This window comes from Acanthisitta chloris, unplaced genomic scaffold, assembly GCF_000695815.1.
Source record: "Acanthisitta chloris isolate BGI_N310 unplaced genomic scaffold, ASM69581v1 scaffold2740, whole genome shotgun sequence".
Classification (NCBI taxonomy): Eukaryota; Metazoa; Chordata; class Aves; order Passeriformes; family Acanthisittidae; genus Acanthisitta; species Acanthisitta chloris.
Genome location: NW_008650865.1, coordinates 5,246 through 19,594, shown reverse-complemented (window position 1 = coordinate 19,594; position 14,349 = coordinate 5,246). Strand labels below are relative to the sequence as shown.

The 14,349-nt window shown below is 48.1% G+C and overlaps 1 protein-coding gene across 1 annotated transcript; it reads left to right on the top strand.

Moving 5' to 3' along the window:
• The first annotated feature begins 1,709 nt into the window (after nucleotides 1-1,709).
• Nucleotides 1,710-4,729, top strand: LOC103798165 (chymotrypsin inhibitor-like). The gene is made up of 4 exons (XM_009070417.1): nucleotides 1,710-1,770; nucleotides 2,770-2,804; nucleotides 3,116-3,228; nucleotides 4,675-4,729. The coding sequence occupies exons 1-4, from the start codon at nucleotides 1,710-1,712 to the stop codon at nucleotides 4,727-4,729; spliced, it is 264 nt and encodes an 87-aa protein (XP_009068665.1).
• Nucleotides 4,730-14,349: the final 9,620 nt, after the last annotated feature.

Genomic DNA, 14,349 nt, shown 5'->3' with positions numbered 1-14,349 from the left:
ATCCCTCCGTGGCCTCTCTTGTACTAGACTAAACAAGACCAACAGGACCCCATGTGCTTCGGGAACAACTCCTAATGCAGTTAAATATTTACTTTAGTTGAGGGATTTCCAAAGTGGAATAATAATAAAAGCCAAAGGTTATTGAACTGTGTAAACTCCATCAAGAGGGAATATAAAACATGTGCTCAGCTGCCTCAGCAGAGCAGAGAAATGGTTCTGCAAGGGAAACCCTGGAAAGGAAAACCTTCCCCCTTCCCAAAACCTGGTCACAGCCTAATTTGGGTGAGAGAAGCTCCCAATGGCAAGGATGGAAGCAGCCTCATGCAGGGTCCATATATCTCTGGCCATGAGGAATGCTCACCTAGCTGTTCCCATTTGTCTCAGCCAGCCAGGGCCAGTGCATACCTTCCTGAGCCTCAGGTAAGACTGTGGGGAAGAAATGTCCTAAGCGCAGTTACAGTCAGCTCCTCAGCAAGTACAAATGGGCGTGCTTTGTGTGACTGAAGCTCTTGCAGCTGGCTGGTGCTTTCTGTAGGACATCTACCCCCTGCCCAGATGGCACATCCTACCCACTCCCATGGGAAAGGAGACCCTCTGTCCTTTCTGGCCCAGATCTGTTCTCAGGAAATCTGTCCCAAAGGAGTTCTTAGTCAACACTGGTCTTATATTTACTTCACACATAGTGGTTGCCTCTCCCATCTTTCACCCTTCACCAATTGATTTTGTTTCACCAGAGGAAGGTGGGGATAGATGTGGAAAATTCAGCTTCTGAGAAAGAGGTGATTAGGATGCTCATACCAAAAGACTGATGACAAGTGTCCAGCCTTGTAGGCAAGGCAGCTGGGATCTTCTGGGGTGGTGATGTTTGTTGAAAAGACTGTGTCTTTTACAGCTGAGAATCCCCTCCAGTTTCTGTCCTCTCCCTGCTCTGTGTGCTACCTCTGTAATTTTAATCTGGCTATCCCTGACCACAGCCACCTTCCATCACACTGAATCTTATGATAATTTTGCTTGTCGGTCTCAGCTGCAATCAAGGTGGTGAATGGAGTAAAGTATTAAACCACCTCTGACTGTTCCTGCAGCTCCTTGCTCCCAATCAGCTGAATTTTGTTCCTTCCAGCCCCTTTGCACTCCCAGCCTGTCCCATCCAACTGAGTGAATGTGTGGGCTTGCTGCAGCCTTCTCATGTGTTTGAGATCCTCCTCCTGGGGTCCTGCCCAGTACATTAGGCAGCTGAGTATCCACTTGGCTGGGTGTCATGGGATAATGCTCAGGCCACAGCACAGCCACCCAAATCAACCTGAATTGCCTGTCTTTTCATGTGTAGTCTCACAGCTCAAACGGAGATACCTGCCACGTATGCAGAATAGAGTCTGCGAACCTGGAGGGATGGTTTGGGCAAAATACCCTCAGAAGTAATCTGCCTGGAGTAAGTGAAGAAGAGCAGCATTGTCCAACCCTGACTGCAGTGCAAAGGGATTGTAGAGCAGCCTCCAGTGCTGTCACCTGAAGCTATGAAGTGGCATGGGGGTGTCTTTATCTGTTGCATGAGGGTGCCGAAGTGATCCCTCTGGGTGCACAGTCCAGCTGTTCTCAGTACAGATCAAAATGCTGCTTTTCCCAGTGCTCCTGAGATAAGCCAGTCCCCTTGCTTATAAAGGCAGTCACGAGCCGAGTGAGGTGCCCGAGCGAGTCTGCCTGATTCGACCATGCCTGCAAGGGAGCTGCTGGTGGTGGTGGCTGCAATGGTGACTCTCGTTGCTGCCAGCGGTAAGTCTACTCTGCTGCTGGACGCTGGCTCATCAGTGGTGGGTTGGGAATGACAGAGGGACAAAAAATAGGTGGCAGGGCAGAAAGACCCAGAAACTCTGGTTTGGAGAGCCAGTGAGGAGAGCAAGCAAACTGTGGCAGTGTGGTGAGGAAGGATTGGAGCAAACACACTGTACCTGCCTTATTAGCAGTTTGAGGCAAGAGTTACAGGCTGGTTCGTCAACCGTATTGCACTTGGGAGAGGCATGGGATAGTGGAGGCTCCACAGTGTGAACAGGAACCAGGTCCGGGGAGGACAGCACGTACCCTGGGGTGGCAGCTACTGTAGTTCCTGCTTCCATGAAGACTGGAAAGTCTTCGCAAGAATGCTATATGCTCAGCATATTCATGCAGAAAGCACCTGTTTGTGGGTGCTGGAAAACTGTCGCTACCTAGGTGCATGCAGTGGTATTCCTGCAGCAGCCTGCGTGTGAGCTCTCATGCTCCCAGGACATTCGTAACTGCACAGATGGGCTGTGAGCTGTTGTTATTGCTCTGCCTGACTGTAGAAAAGGAACCCACCAAATGCTGTTCTCCCTAGGGATGGCTGTTGTCCGGCTGTGCAGCATAAACCAGTCTCACCCTTCTGAGGATACCCCATGTCCCCATGCAGCAATGCATGGGATCACACTTCCTGAGCAGTGTTGGATGCTCTGTGGAGGTTCTGGTCCAGAGGCTAGAAGAGAGGACAGTTGGGAGAGGGTTTTAGTGGTGGGAACAGCTGTTCCCAGCTTGGTCCCAGCCAGCTCTGCTGTGGATGGAAGCTGTGCCCTTTGCTGCTGGGAAGGGGGTGGGGGCAGCATGCAGCAATCTGATCCCTCTCATGAAACTCGTACAGCTGGTTCAGGTCCTGCACAATACTGCCTTCCCTTCGGTTTGGATGTTATCCTCTGTTGATGTCTCATGCTTCTGTCATCGGTCACAGGTGTGCCACACTCATGGGTCTCTGCTCTGTTTCAGGGGCAGAGCTGAATGAAGGGAATGGCCTGAGAAGGGTAAGAGGTTTCTGTTTTCCCCTGTTCATGGCTTGAGATGGGTATGACTGGTGTGCCTGAGAGAAAGACTGTTCTCAGCAATCATCCCCAGCCTCATGGGAATTGGTGCTTCAACATGAATCCTGCATCAAGCCCAGGCTGCAAGTCCCACTGAGAGATGCAGTGGCCTCTGCTTCCTGTATGCATGCCCTGTCCCATCTGAGGCAAAGCAAACCAGGTAGCCATTGGCACTTGGTTCTTCCTGGGCACTGTTGGAGGAAGAGATGGCTGCTGCTGGCACTGAAATGGATGCTGTGGATTCTCCTTTCCAGCCGGTGTGTGAAGACATGGTTGACCTGCAGGCCTGTCCCCTCCTGTACTTGCCTATTTGTGGGACCGATGGGAATACCTACGCTAATGAATGCCAGCTCTGTGTGCAGCAAATGTAAGCTCATACCCTTTGCAGAGGCCTTCTGGGTCTAATTCTGGTTGTTTGAAACTGGGCGCTCATGAAATACTGTCATTCAGGCTCTCCTGTGCCTGGGAAAAGCCATGGCAGAGAGGAAGCACATGTGTTTCTGCTGGCAAAGTGAAAGAGGACATTTTCATGTCAGCTGAGCCAGGCATTGGGCTGTGAAGCCTCTGGCAGTGCGCACAGAAAGGTGGAGACATGCCTCTAGCCCTTGCCTTCAGGTTCCTGCCCTGACCTTGGCACCATGTTTACGGAGTACAGTGCAGCTGCAGGCTGAGGGATTTATCTCATTGTGCTGGCAGGGGAACTAATCCCACAGAAATAATGAATATTCATCCATCAGATCAGCTTACTAAATCATACTACCCTGTAGCTGCACAATCAGCAGATCCAAGAGGTGAGGTCAGGAACGCATGGTCAGGAGATCCCTCCAACATGAGTGCCTGTAAGCTAGCAACAAATCAGGCACTGTTGAAGATAAGAGAAGGTCCCACTGTCTGTGCTTCCTGCAGTTAGACAAGGGAGCTGTTGAACTTAAATGGACTAAAAGCTGGAGCAGGCATCTGGTCTGGACAGTCAAATAGCACCACTGAGTCCTTCAAAGGGACATCTGTGAATGCAGATGCCCAGTTATGTGGACTCTTTTGTCAGAACTTCAAATCATAGGTACCACCAAAAACTTGAGGATGAGCACAGCAAGAGCCTCATGAGAAACACAAGGGTTGCTTTGGGGCAATGATTTTATCCAGCTTGAGAAGCAACTGTCTGAGTAGGGGTTCCTGCTAGAAATGGACTGAGGGTGAAGATCAAGGTGATCACTGCAGGTCAGCAGTGCACTTGCATGGCAAATAACACAGAATGTGTACTGGGCTGCAGGAGAGGGGCAACCAGCTTGTCAAGTGAAGCTGCAAGGAATTGCAGAGGAGCTGCAACCTGGCTAGTCTGGGGAAGGGGAGGCCTGTAGGTATCTAGTAGCAGCCCACGGTTGCAAATGGGATGGAGCCACACTCTTTTTGGTGGTAACAGGTGATGCAAAATGGGGCAACAGCCACAAACAGAAGCCCTAACAGAGGGAAGCTTTGACACAGGGAAACCTCTTTCCCAGGAGGGTAGTGCACCATGGAGGTGTGTGAGGGGAGGGAGTGTCTGTTCTTGGTGGGCACAGTGTTTAGGGCTCAGACAGAGCCATGGCCACCATAACCTCATGCCAGGCACAGCCCTGCTGTGAGCAGGTCGGGCTGGAGACCTACCATCACTGTTTCAGGCCCTGGTGGGGACATCTGTGAGCCAGAATGACTTGCAGCTTTTTAGACAGAAAACAGGGAAAGCCAATTTTGTGATAGTAATCTCCATAGCCAAAGTATGACTTGTGGCATGTTTTTTGAGCTCTTACTCTTTTTTTCTCCTATATTATTCTAGGAAAACCAGGCAAGACATCCGGATTTTGAAAGATGGGGAGTGTCAAGATGCCTGAGAACTTTCTGATAGCTTTCCTGAGCCTAGAACCAGGTGATTAATTGATCCTGTGTGTTCTGTGCTGATTGCACACTTAAGTTAGCTATGGTGAATAATAAAATGTCTTGCACAAGCTTATTTCAGCAGCACATTTTTTTACGCAAGGCTGAGGGAAAACATCACAAGCCAGTCCCCATAAAGGTCTACTAAAAGCATAGCCAAAACATTAATTTCAAGTCCACATCACAAACCAGGGCACTCTGCACTGTGAGTATTCTCTCTCCCACATTCCTGTGAGAAACACCATCGGGGAGAAGCAAGAAACATACAAATCCTCGTGAAGAAGGTGCTCAGCAAGTGCAGATTTTTTTTCTGTGGGAGGCAATTTTCCAGGGAGTCCCTGGCTCAGTGGTAAACATCACAGCTTCCAGAGCTGATGTAAATTGAAAATAATAACATTTGCACTTCTCGTATTATCACTGTAACAGTCTCAGTGTGCATCCAGTAATCTTTGGGCTCCCTCTGCTCTTTCATCTCCAGCCTCTACCACATGGGACACAACTCACCTTTCACAAAATACCTGTAATGAGGCTGTACAACTCATGTGTGCAGGGGACCCCTTTTGCTCACAGTGGCAGAGATCATAGGGCACTGGGTAATCCAAGACTTGCCTCCTGGATTCATTTCAGTCCTGCACCAGCTGTTGTATTTCTACAGGGATTTTTGATCAGCTTTGAAAAATGCTTCAGTGTGAATTGAAACCCCCCAAGGATGGGTCTGTGCTCACCCAGAGGAGATCATGCTGCTATGACTTGCTGTTATACTATACTTGTACACTATACATGTCTCATTTGCAGACATCTCAGTAAGAGTCCAGGGTGCATCATATGGTCAAGTATGCTCCCTGAAGTCAGTGACCATCCTGTGAGTCTGGGAGGTGTGCCAGTGTCATGGCTACTACGCTTTGTCTGATGGAATTCATCATCCCCTCACCCAGTTCTACATCTTGGTGGAGCCACCAGGTGGGACACTGCAACACCATAATGCATGACAAAGCCATTGTTGGTAGATTTAATGCTGCAGTTCGAAATAGTATTGAGGAGCATAAAACAGCCATGCTCAGTCAGATGGACTGCATCCACCATTTTCTGTCCCAGAGGCAGCTGCTGTCATCGAAAGCCTTTCTCTCACTCTTTCCCAGGCTGAAAAGTCCTAGCCTGGCTAGCTGCTCAGGGTTGTCCAGAGCTTTGATCATCCCTGTTTTCCTTTCTCAGTCCCTTTCCAGTTCTGCAGAGGAGGGGACACAGCTTGGCCACTCTGTCCACAGTTGCTGCGGTTACACCACCTGATCATGTGTTCTAGGGCTCTGCAAGCCTGTTTGCTCCCTTCCAGTGCTCAGATAGCAAGGGAGAGGTGGACTGGCTGCCAGTGTTGCCAGTCCTTCTCTGCAGGTCTTGGTGTCTTCCCTGCACCACAGGTAAGGGTTTTGGTGGGGTTATGACCCCCAAAACACTTCCACAGTGAACAATACAAATGTATTGCTTACTTCTATCCTGGGGTTTTCTGTTCCTGCTGCTGCCAACCCAGCTGCAGGGCAGCTCCGTCCCAGCTTTCTGCCAGGGCTGAGGGGAAGGTTATGCCCAGCTTCGCAGGATGCATGACTGGGACCCATTCTCCCCCCGGGGGTGTCTGGGTGTCACCAGCATCTCAGCCCCATGCCATGGCTCAAGCTGCAGAGGCAGAGTGGCAACAACCCGTCTCTGTGTATGCCCTGAGAGCCATTTCTGTTTATGTGCAGAGGCTAGGAAAGAACAACACAGACAATCCAGAGGCTCTTCTGAAGAGGGAAACCGCATGCCTCCAGCACAACACGGAGTATTTATTCAGAAACTTCAGAACACACTTCTAAGGCAGACCTGCAAGGTCAGAGCGTGAGTAGCAGGGTTAGTGTTTACTCTACACACAGCTAATTCAGAGATAGCTGTCCTCCCCAGGGACTGGTGGAATTGCTTGTTGATTTCACATGGTTCAAAAGCAAGTAGCAGAGCAAGGAGAGGTGAAGGGAGTGACTTAACACTACCACAGACCTCAGGGCATGTAGAAGATCTGCCTGGTGCAGAAAGACTGACTCTGAAGTTTGGCAGATATGTGTTTGTTAAGGTCAAGTGAGACTCAGGACGTAGCTGGTGGACAGCAAGATGTCTGCAATGCCCTGGTCCGTGGCAGAGGGTATGCAAATGAATTTGCACTTTTGCATACATTTTTGCCTGTTCAGTTTATCCATTTCCCATCTTTTCATGCTCCAGTGAAAGCAGGGGGAGGAAGGGATTACCTGCTTTCACAGACACCATAGTTTATCACACAGACAACTGGTAGTCCTGCTCCAAGAAAAGTGTGGTGCAACAAGCAAGTAGCCTCCAAACATGCCTCAAGTCAGGAAGTGAAGGCCAAGCCTGAAGGTTGCTTCCCTGCCATTACTGTATGAGACAAAACTGGAAGAAATGCCCTTACAGCCTGCTAGAGTGGCAGCAGCATAGCTCCCCTGGTTACCCACGCTGATCTCCTAGATAACGTTGAGTTCAGGGCTGCATCCATGACTGCAGGAAGGGATATGCAGGTCTCTGGATATTACCTTGCAGTAGCACTGCCAGATGGAGTAAACAGAGATACCCTTGAGGCTCATGAAGAGCTTTGACTTACAAACAGATCCAAGGCCTGGTGTTGCTGTGTCTATAGTGACAGCAGTCCCATCAGTGTCAGGAGACAGGCCCAATGGCAGGATCCAGCCCAAGGGCCAACTGTCCCTTGCACAAAACATTTCCAGGACTTTTGGATGGTGAAAACTGGGTGGGGGGAATAGTGGTACGGTGAGATGTACCCAAGGTTGGAGGTGTTCCCCTACTGAGCAGCTCCAGTGACACTTGAGGATTCTGTCACACTAGAGATGCTCGGGTTGCTGAGCGCTCAGTTGAGCCCTTCCAGATTCTCCCCTAGGAAACTGGATGCACCACTGAAGGTGCCCAAGGGCTAGCTGAACTGAAATGTGGAGAAAATGGGGAGGGAAACAGCACCTGACACACTGTGAAGTGTCCAGCTGCAACAATTCATGCAACCAAGACTGGACAGAAAGTTTAACCTACTACACAAATTCGTCCATAGCAAAGAGGATGCAGCTTTGGCCACATCTGCTAGGGAGCTCTGCTGGAGAAGAAAAGTCTGCTGCATTCTGGTGCTGGTGGGGGACAGGGACGCAGCACTGGGCTCTAAAATGAGCACAGTGGCCCTGGAATTGTGGGTGAGACCCAGTCCCTCTACTTCAGAGCTTAGACAACTTGAAATTAGGCAGCCAGGTCTGTAATTTCCACACTGTTAACCATTACCAAAGCCTTCCCATGGGATAATAAAGTCATTTCCTTGGGATTTAAAGTCACTCACACACAAGAGTCAAATCTCTAACAGAGATTTCATCCCTGAGAGATGTAAGCACAAGCTCTGTAAGATTTTAAAGCACATCTATTCCATTAAACATCTCTAAAGACTCTGAGGGCACAGCAACTCTTTCTTTTACAAATACTCCCTTCAAACTTAATGGTTTTCATCCAGATAAAAGACAGCTTAAATGGACAAGCATTCACGGCACCAGCTCTGCAGTGTCATATGACAACATTTTGCTGAGTCAAGAGTCCCTTATCAGACCTCACCAGGCTTTGGAGTGACTGAGTAGATGGTAGGTGTGAGAAGCTGAGTTAGCCGCAGCCTGAGCACGCACCTGGTTCCCACAGAGCACTGAAACACCCTGGGATTTCCACCCTTTCTTCCATGTTTCATATCACCTGCAAGTGTCCCAGAATATAGAATTATTTAGATTGGAAAAGACTCTTTAGATCATGAAATCCAACCATTAACCCAGCGATCTCCCTAAGAGCCATATCTACATGGCCAATTCACCCACTTCCTTGGGCAGCCTGTTCCAGTGTTTGACAACCCTTCCAGTGAAGTACTTCTTCCTGATATCCAACCTAAACCGCCCCTGGAGCAATTTGAGGCTATTAATTCTTGTCCTATCACTTGTTACTTGGGAGAAGAGATGCAGCCCCATCTATAACCATGTCCCTAAACACCATGTCTACAGGTCTTTCAAATACTGCCAGGGACCGTGACTCCACCGCTGATCTGAGCAGCCTGTTCCAGTGTTTGACAACCCTTCCAGTGAAGTACTTCTTCCTGATATCCAACCTAAACCGCCCCTGGAGCAATTTGAGGCTATTAATTCTTGTCCTATCACTTGTTACTTGGGAGAAGAGATGCAGCCCCATCTATCTACAACTTCCTTTCAGGTAGCTGTAGAGAATGTAAGGGCCTCCCCTCGAGCTGTTTTTCTTCAAGCTAAGCACCCCCAGCTCCCTCAGCAACTACTCAAAGGACTTGTTTTTGAGACCCTTAACCAGCTTCATTGGCTCTTCTTTGGACATCCTGCAGTACCTCAGTGTCTTTGTTGTAATGAGTGGCCCAAAAATGAACAAGGTATTTGAGGTCTGATATGTTTTCCTCCTTTGCAAGCAAGGCCTTTGCTCAGTAGAACATCCTGCAGGACACAGTTTACAGGTGTCTGCATGACCAGGGTTACCCCAGGGCTGTGCAGCATCACACAATGCTGGAACACGGACACCCTCACCAGTTTAGGACACCTTGTCTTCACTTGTTACTGAGCTACAAGAAACTACTCTGTGAACGACTTGGAAGCCTCACATCTCTTTATGCCATCCATGCTCCTGGCCCACCCTTCCGTATCAGAACCTTCCCATATCTGTTCTGCTGCCACCACCCTGCTGCTTCTTTTGGGGCTGTTAGACCTACCCCACCTCTTTGGAGGTACCATGTAATCTGCAGTGGACATAGGGCAGGAGCCCTAAAGTGAAGTGGTAACTCAGGGGATAAGCAGAATGGCAGCAGAGATGACAGTGGGCCCTCAGATTACTTCTTAAGAAATCCACATGCATGAAGTTTCAAACTCTGGAGCTTCCAGACACCTAGAGGGAGAACTTGCAGAGAGCAAAGGATATATATTAAAATTAAAAAAGAATGGCAAAGACTGGAGGCAGGCCAGATCCGCTCATCCCTAAGGAACTCCTCTGCTTCAGGGCAAGTCTTGAAACTGCAAAAGGAGGTGGGATCATCCCTGCCATGAAAGGCAGGCAGTTCTCAGAGGACCTGGGATTAGACACATAGACATATTGCCAGGTTCTTCTACCAACCTTTGAGCTACTTTGGATTCATGGGGGGACAGGGACAGAAGGTGTTATGGGCACCAGCATCTCCCCAGACCATAAGCAGTTGTGTGTCGTATGGAGAAAAGTGCTGGTGGAAGCTGAATCTCAAATACCCTGGCAATGAGTGCGTTAGAACCTGATTAAAGCGGTGTCTCTAGTCCATCAGGGTTGTTATACACAGTATAATCTTATGTTTTTCTGCAGTATACCAGTGTGCAAAACTGTGAAGGCAGTTTTCAGGGAAGGCCAGGATTGCCACCTCATCTCACATGCAGGAAACTGAGGCAGACTGATCTAGGGACCCAGCCATTCCTACAGAGCAGGGAACAGGTTCTCAGCATCAAAGCCACTGTACCAAGCAGAAGCTTCCATTTGCAGCTATACTGGCCCTGAAGACAGTACTACAGAGGCTGCACGAGTGAGTGCTGTGCAGGTCCAGGACTGCAATGAGCAACAGGGAGGTAGGAGCAACCACTAAAGGAAATCATCTCATGGGAGCAAGGGACCAGCTGAGTTTTCCTACTAGTTTTGGATGACTCATTGTCATCCTGCTTCATGAGCTAAGTGCTTTGCTCATAGCCTTGATCCACCAGGTAGGTACTGAACCAGTGAATCATTGGGAAGCCCTCAACATGCACAGACAGGCAGGTGTAGATTTATTATTCTGTCTGAATTTCTCAGGTAGGTGGTGCTGCCTTTGGACAGGTAACATGACTTTGGCAATCTCCATCCTTAGGGATTTCCAAACTATATGACCACACAGTTATCCTTACCTCGTGCAGCAGACAATCCTGCTGTGAGGGAAGCTGGAGGATGTCCCTTCCCAGCAGCACTGCTAGGATTCTATACAAACACCTTTAAAACAGCTTATATCCCATTTCAGATCCCACAAGGGGTCCTCAAGGGCCAACAACATTTCCCTGCGTCTCACTCCAGAAACCAGAAAGCAAGGCAGAGCCACATCCTGCCCTGCCATGCAGCATCTGTCCACTACAAAGGAGAGCATTTGAACTATAAATCATAGAATCATCAAGGTTGGAAGAGACCTTTAAGACCATCAAGTCAACCCAGCACTACCACTGTAAGCCCTAAACCACTAAGCCCTATCACCCAGCACCAGATCCAGATGCCTCTTCAAGACCTCCAGGGAAGGTGACTCCACAACCTCCCTAGGCAGCGTATTCCAATGCTTGACTACCCTAACAGTGAAAATTTTTTCTAATATCTACTCTGAATCTCCCCTGTCTCAGCTTAAGGCCATTTCTTCTAGTCCTCTCACTGCAGGCATGGTAGAAGTGACCAGCCCCCACTTCACTATAGCCTCCTTTCATGTAGTTGGAGAGAGAGAGACAAGGTCAATCCTGAGCCTGCTCGAGGCTAAACAGCCCCTGCTCCCTCAGCCACTCCTCATAAAACATATTTCCTAGACCCTTCGCAAGCCTTGTTGCTCTTCACTGGACAAGCTCAACACCTCAATGTCCCTTCTAAAGTGAGGGGCCCAGAACTGGACACAGGGCAGTCTCACCAGTGCCACGTACAGGGGGATGATACTTCTCTGGTCTTACTGGCTACACTATTCTTGATACAGGCCAAGTTTAGCACAGTCGAGTCAGTTTAGCAGCAGTGAGTGTAAATTTCCTATCTGAAGTGGAATTTCTTGCAGTATAAAAGCACTAACATGTTTTGCAATCCACACAGTAGATCCTGGACAGAGACACACACTCCTCTGCACTCTGATAAGAAGAATATTATTACCCTCCTAGTGGCCTGCCCAGATAAGACGTTTGGGGCGGGCAGTCTGCTTTTTTTTTTAAGCTCTCATTATGCTGCACCAGTATCTCCAGATGCCGTTTCCAGGGAACTAAGCTGCTTTCTATTTCAAACTGCAAAGAGCAATGGAGAGTTCCGGCAAAGACCATGCTTCTTCGAGCTCTTCCCAGCCATCCTCTGTAGCCTGTGAGGTGCATGATGTGCCAGGTAATTATGAGACCATTCCTAACTTTAGTTTTTTTGAGAGAGGAGAGAATTATCTTTGTCACCAATGTTTTTTAAAGAAGGAGCTAATAATTACTAGTTTATGCTTGGGGCAGTGGAGGATGGACATTTAACTGCAAATATATATGTCGTTTTACATGTTGTGTTTTAGATCGCAAAGACAGAAGTACCTGTAAAGGCTTTTCAACTCCAAGTCCCTCAGGTAGCATCAACAGATTGTCTGTTTGCAAACTGGCAATACTGTCTGATTGTTCTTTCAGCCTGATGGGTTGTTCTTCTTTTCATTTCATCTCTGTATCTTTGTATCCTTTGGTATATAATTTTTCATGAGGATGCATATGTTTACTGAGATGCTTCCTGACTAGTGCTGGCGGGTGACAGCTTTGGATTGTTGTGCGAGTGCTTTCTAGGACCAGCTAGAACTGAATGAAGAGTGTTTACTTAGAACAGACTGGGAAGAAGACTGATGCAAGGAGCTAAAAATGCTTTTACCCCTCACAAGGTATTTTGAAAGGGAAAGAAAGTTACCTTGGCCACAAACGGGATGTGCAAGGGATTACATACTTGAGTAGCTGAACTGAAGCACTGTGCAGATCCTGCTACTGCAACTCGTAACCTCATCTTCCCAGGCAGCTTCCTGCCTTTCACTATGTGGATGACAGAGTCATCTCCTGCTGACTGGGCCCTACAGCCTCTAGTATCACCTCACATTAGGAAACACCCTCCCATTTTTCTTTGAGTTTTTTCCTAACTTTCCTGGAGTGTATGATGTAATTTTAAAGTTGACCCTGCTAAATTTTTTAAAATTTTCCAAACTAAATTAAAAAAAAATTCTTATTCTTTTCCAAGCAAGATTAGTATTAATTATCAGAAGTGTCTTGTGTAAAGATTTGCTTTGAGTGGAGTCTGGCTCATGCTGTCAGTTTTGCTTTTTTCTGTCCTGGACTGCAGTTTTTCTTGCATTTAACAGACACCTGGAATAAAAAAACTGTAGTGCCAGCTCAGCCTTGGAAGTCCTCCTCACCTTGTCAGTTCTCCCATCTGATCAAGGGAATGACAAAATGACAATTTTTTTCACTGATTTGACATAATACTTTGGTGTGCTGAGGCTTTTTTTTGTGAAAAGAGCTGTATCTGATTACATCTGGAAGGAGCAGGTCATAGTTTTGCTTTTGCATTGTGTGGGTTTTGTTGAAACTATGAAAATCAGGTTTTTTGTGATTGCCTCAGTATACATGTGGGAAGAATTCACTCTTCCCCAGGCCTCAGGGAAGTGGTGTTACTCCTGAACAATGCCCTTTGTCTCAGAGGATTGGTCTCATGCTACTTGATTTGAGCCAGGTTTTTATTCTCATAGCTTGGAGTCCAAGCTAGAAAACTCAGGATGACTGGATCAGAAACCATAAGACCTATTGCCACATCATCAGAGTTGCTGTCTGTTAGGACCAGGACATGGAGAAGTTAAGTTCAGGAATTGTGTGGTCTTTGGGATGAGTCTCCTCACTCCCAGCAATGTGTACTAGCCCTGTGTTGGTGCCTGGTTGGGTCACCATCCCCTACAGGGTTTCTGCCTTATACACACAAGCATCTGTGTAGAGGAAAACCTGTGCCCTCTGGCTCACCTTCTTGCCCTCAGAAACCTGTTCCTACACTGCACAGCTGGCTGTTCTGTGGGGCAAGGCTTTTGCCTTAGTTATTTAGATGAGCATCTTAATTTCAGCTGTGGCCAGTTGCAACTGTCTGGTAGAAAGGGCAAAACCACAGCAAACATGAAGAATTACCTTGCAGTCTGTAGTGACATCTGATCAAGGGATTTAATGCTTCCCTCGTGGCACAGGAAGCCAGTCCCATACTTCCATCAGGCCCCAGGTCCCTGCAGTGGGGGAGTATGTTGGACAAGGGCCATCTCAAGGCTGCAGCAGCAGTAAGAAAATTGGAACTAGAGATTTAGAGTAATTTTCAGCCTAGAAGCCTGGGAGCTCTGGGTGCTGTGTCATCAGATCCTACCCACTGAGGCTGTGCTGGAAGTGCAGCACCCAAGCAGTCTTGTATCAAGACCCACTTCATGACAACAACAAAAAAAACATGGTCTCTTGCATCAGTGTTCTAACACCATGCAGGAGGGGTCCAAATTACCCCTTGGCCAGAACGTCATGTTAGCATTCAATTTGTCCTTGTAGATGTCTGCACAACGCGCCGCTTGAGAGACCGGGAGATGCTCAGGAAAAGAAAAGCAGAAGCCCTGGAGAAAGATTCAGCTCAGTGGGTTGTAATGTAAGTTTTTCTTTCTGTGGAATTGTTTTTGTGGTGCACTTAGCCTGAGCCAAGGCATGGCAGCCAAGCCTCTTCATCTTCACCCAAGGACAGAGCCGTC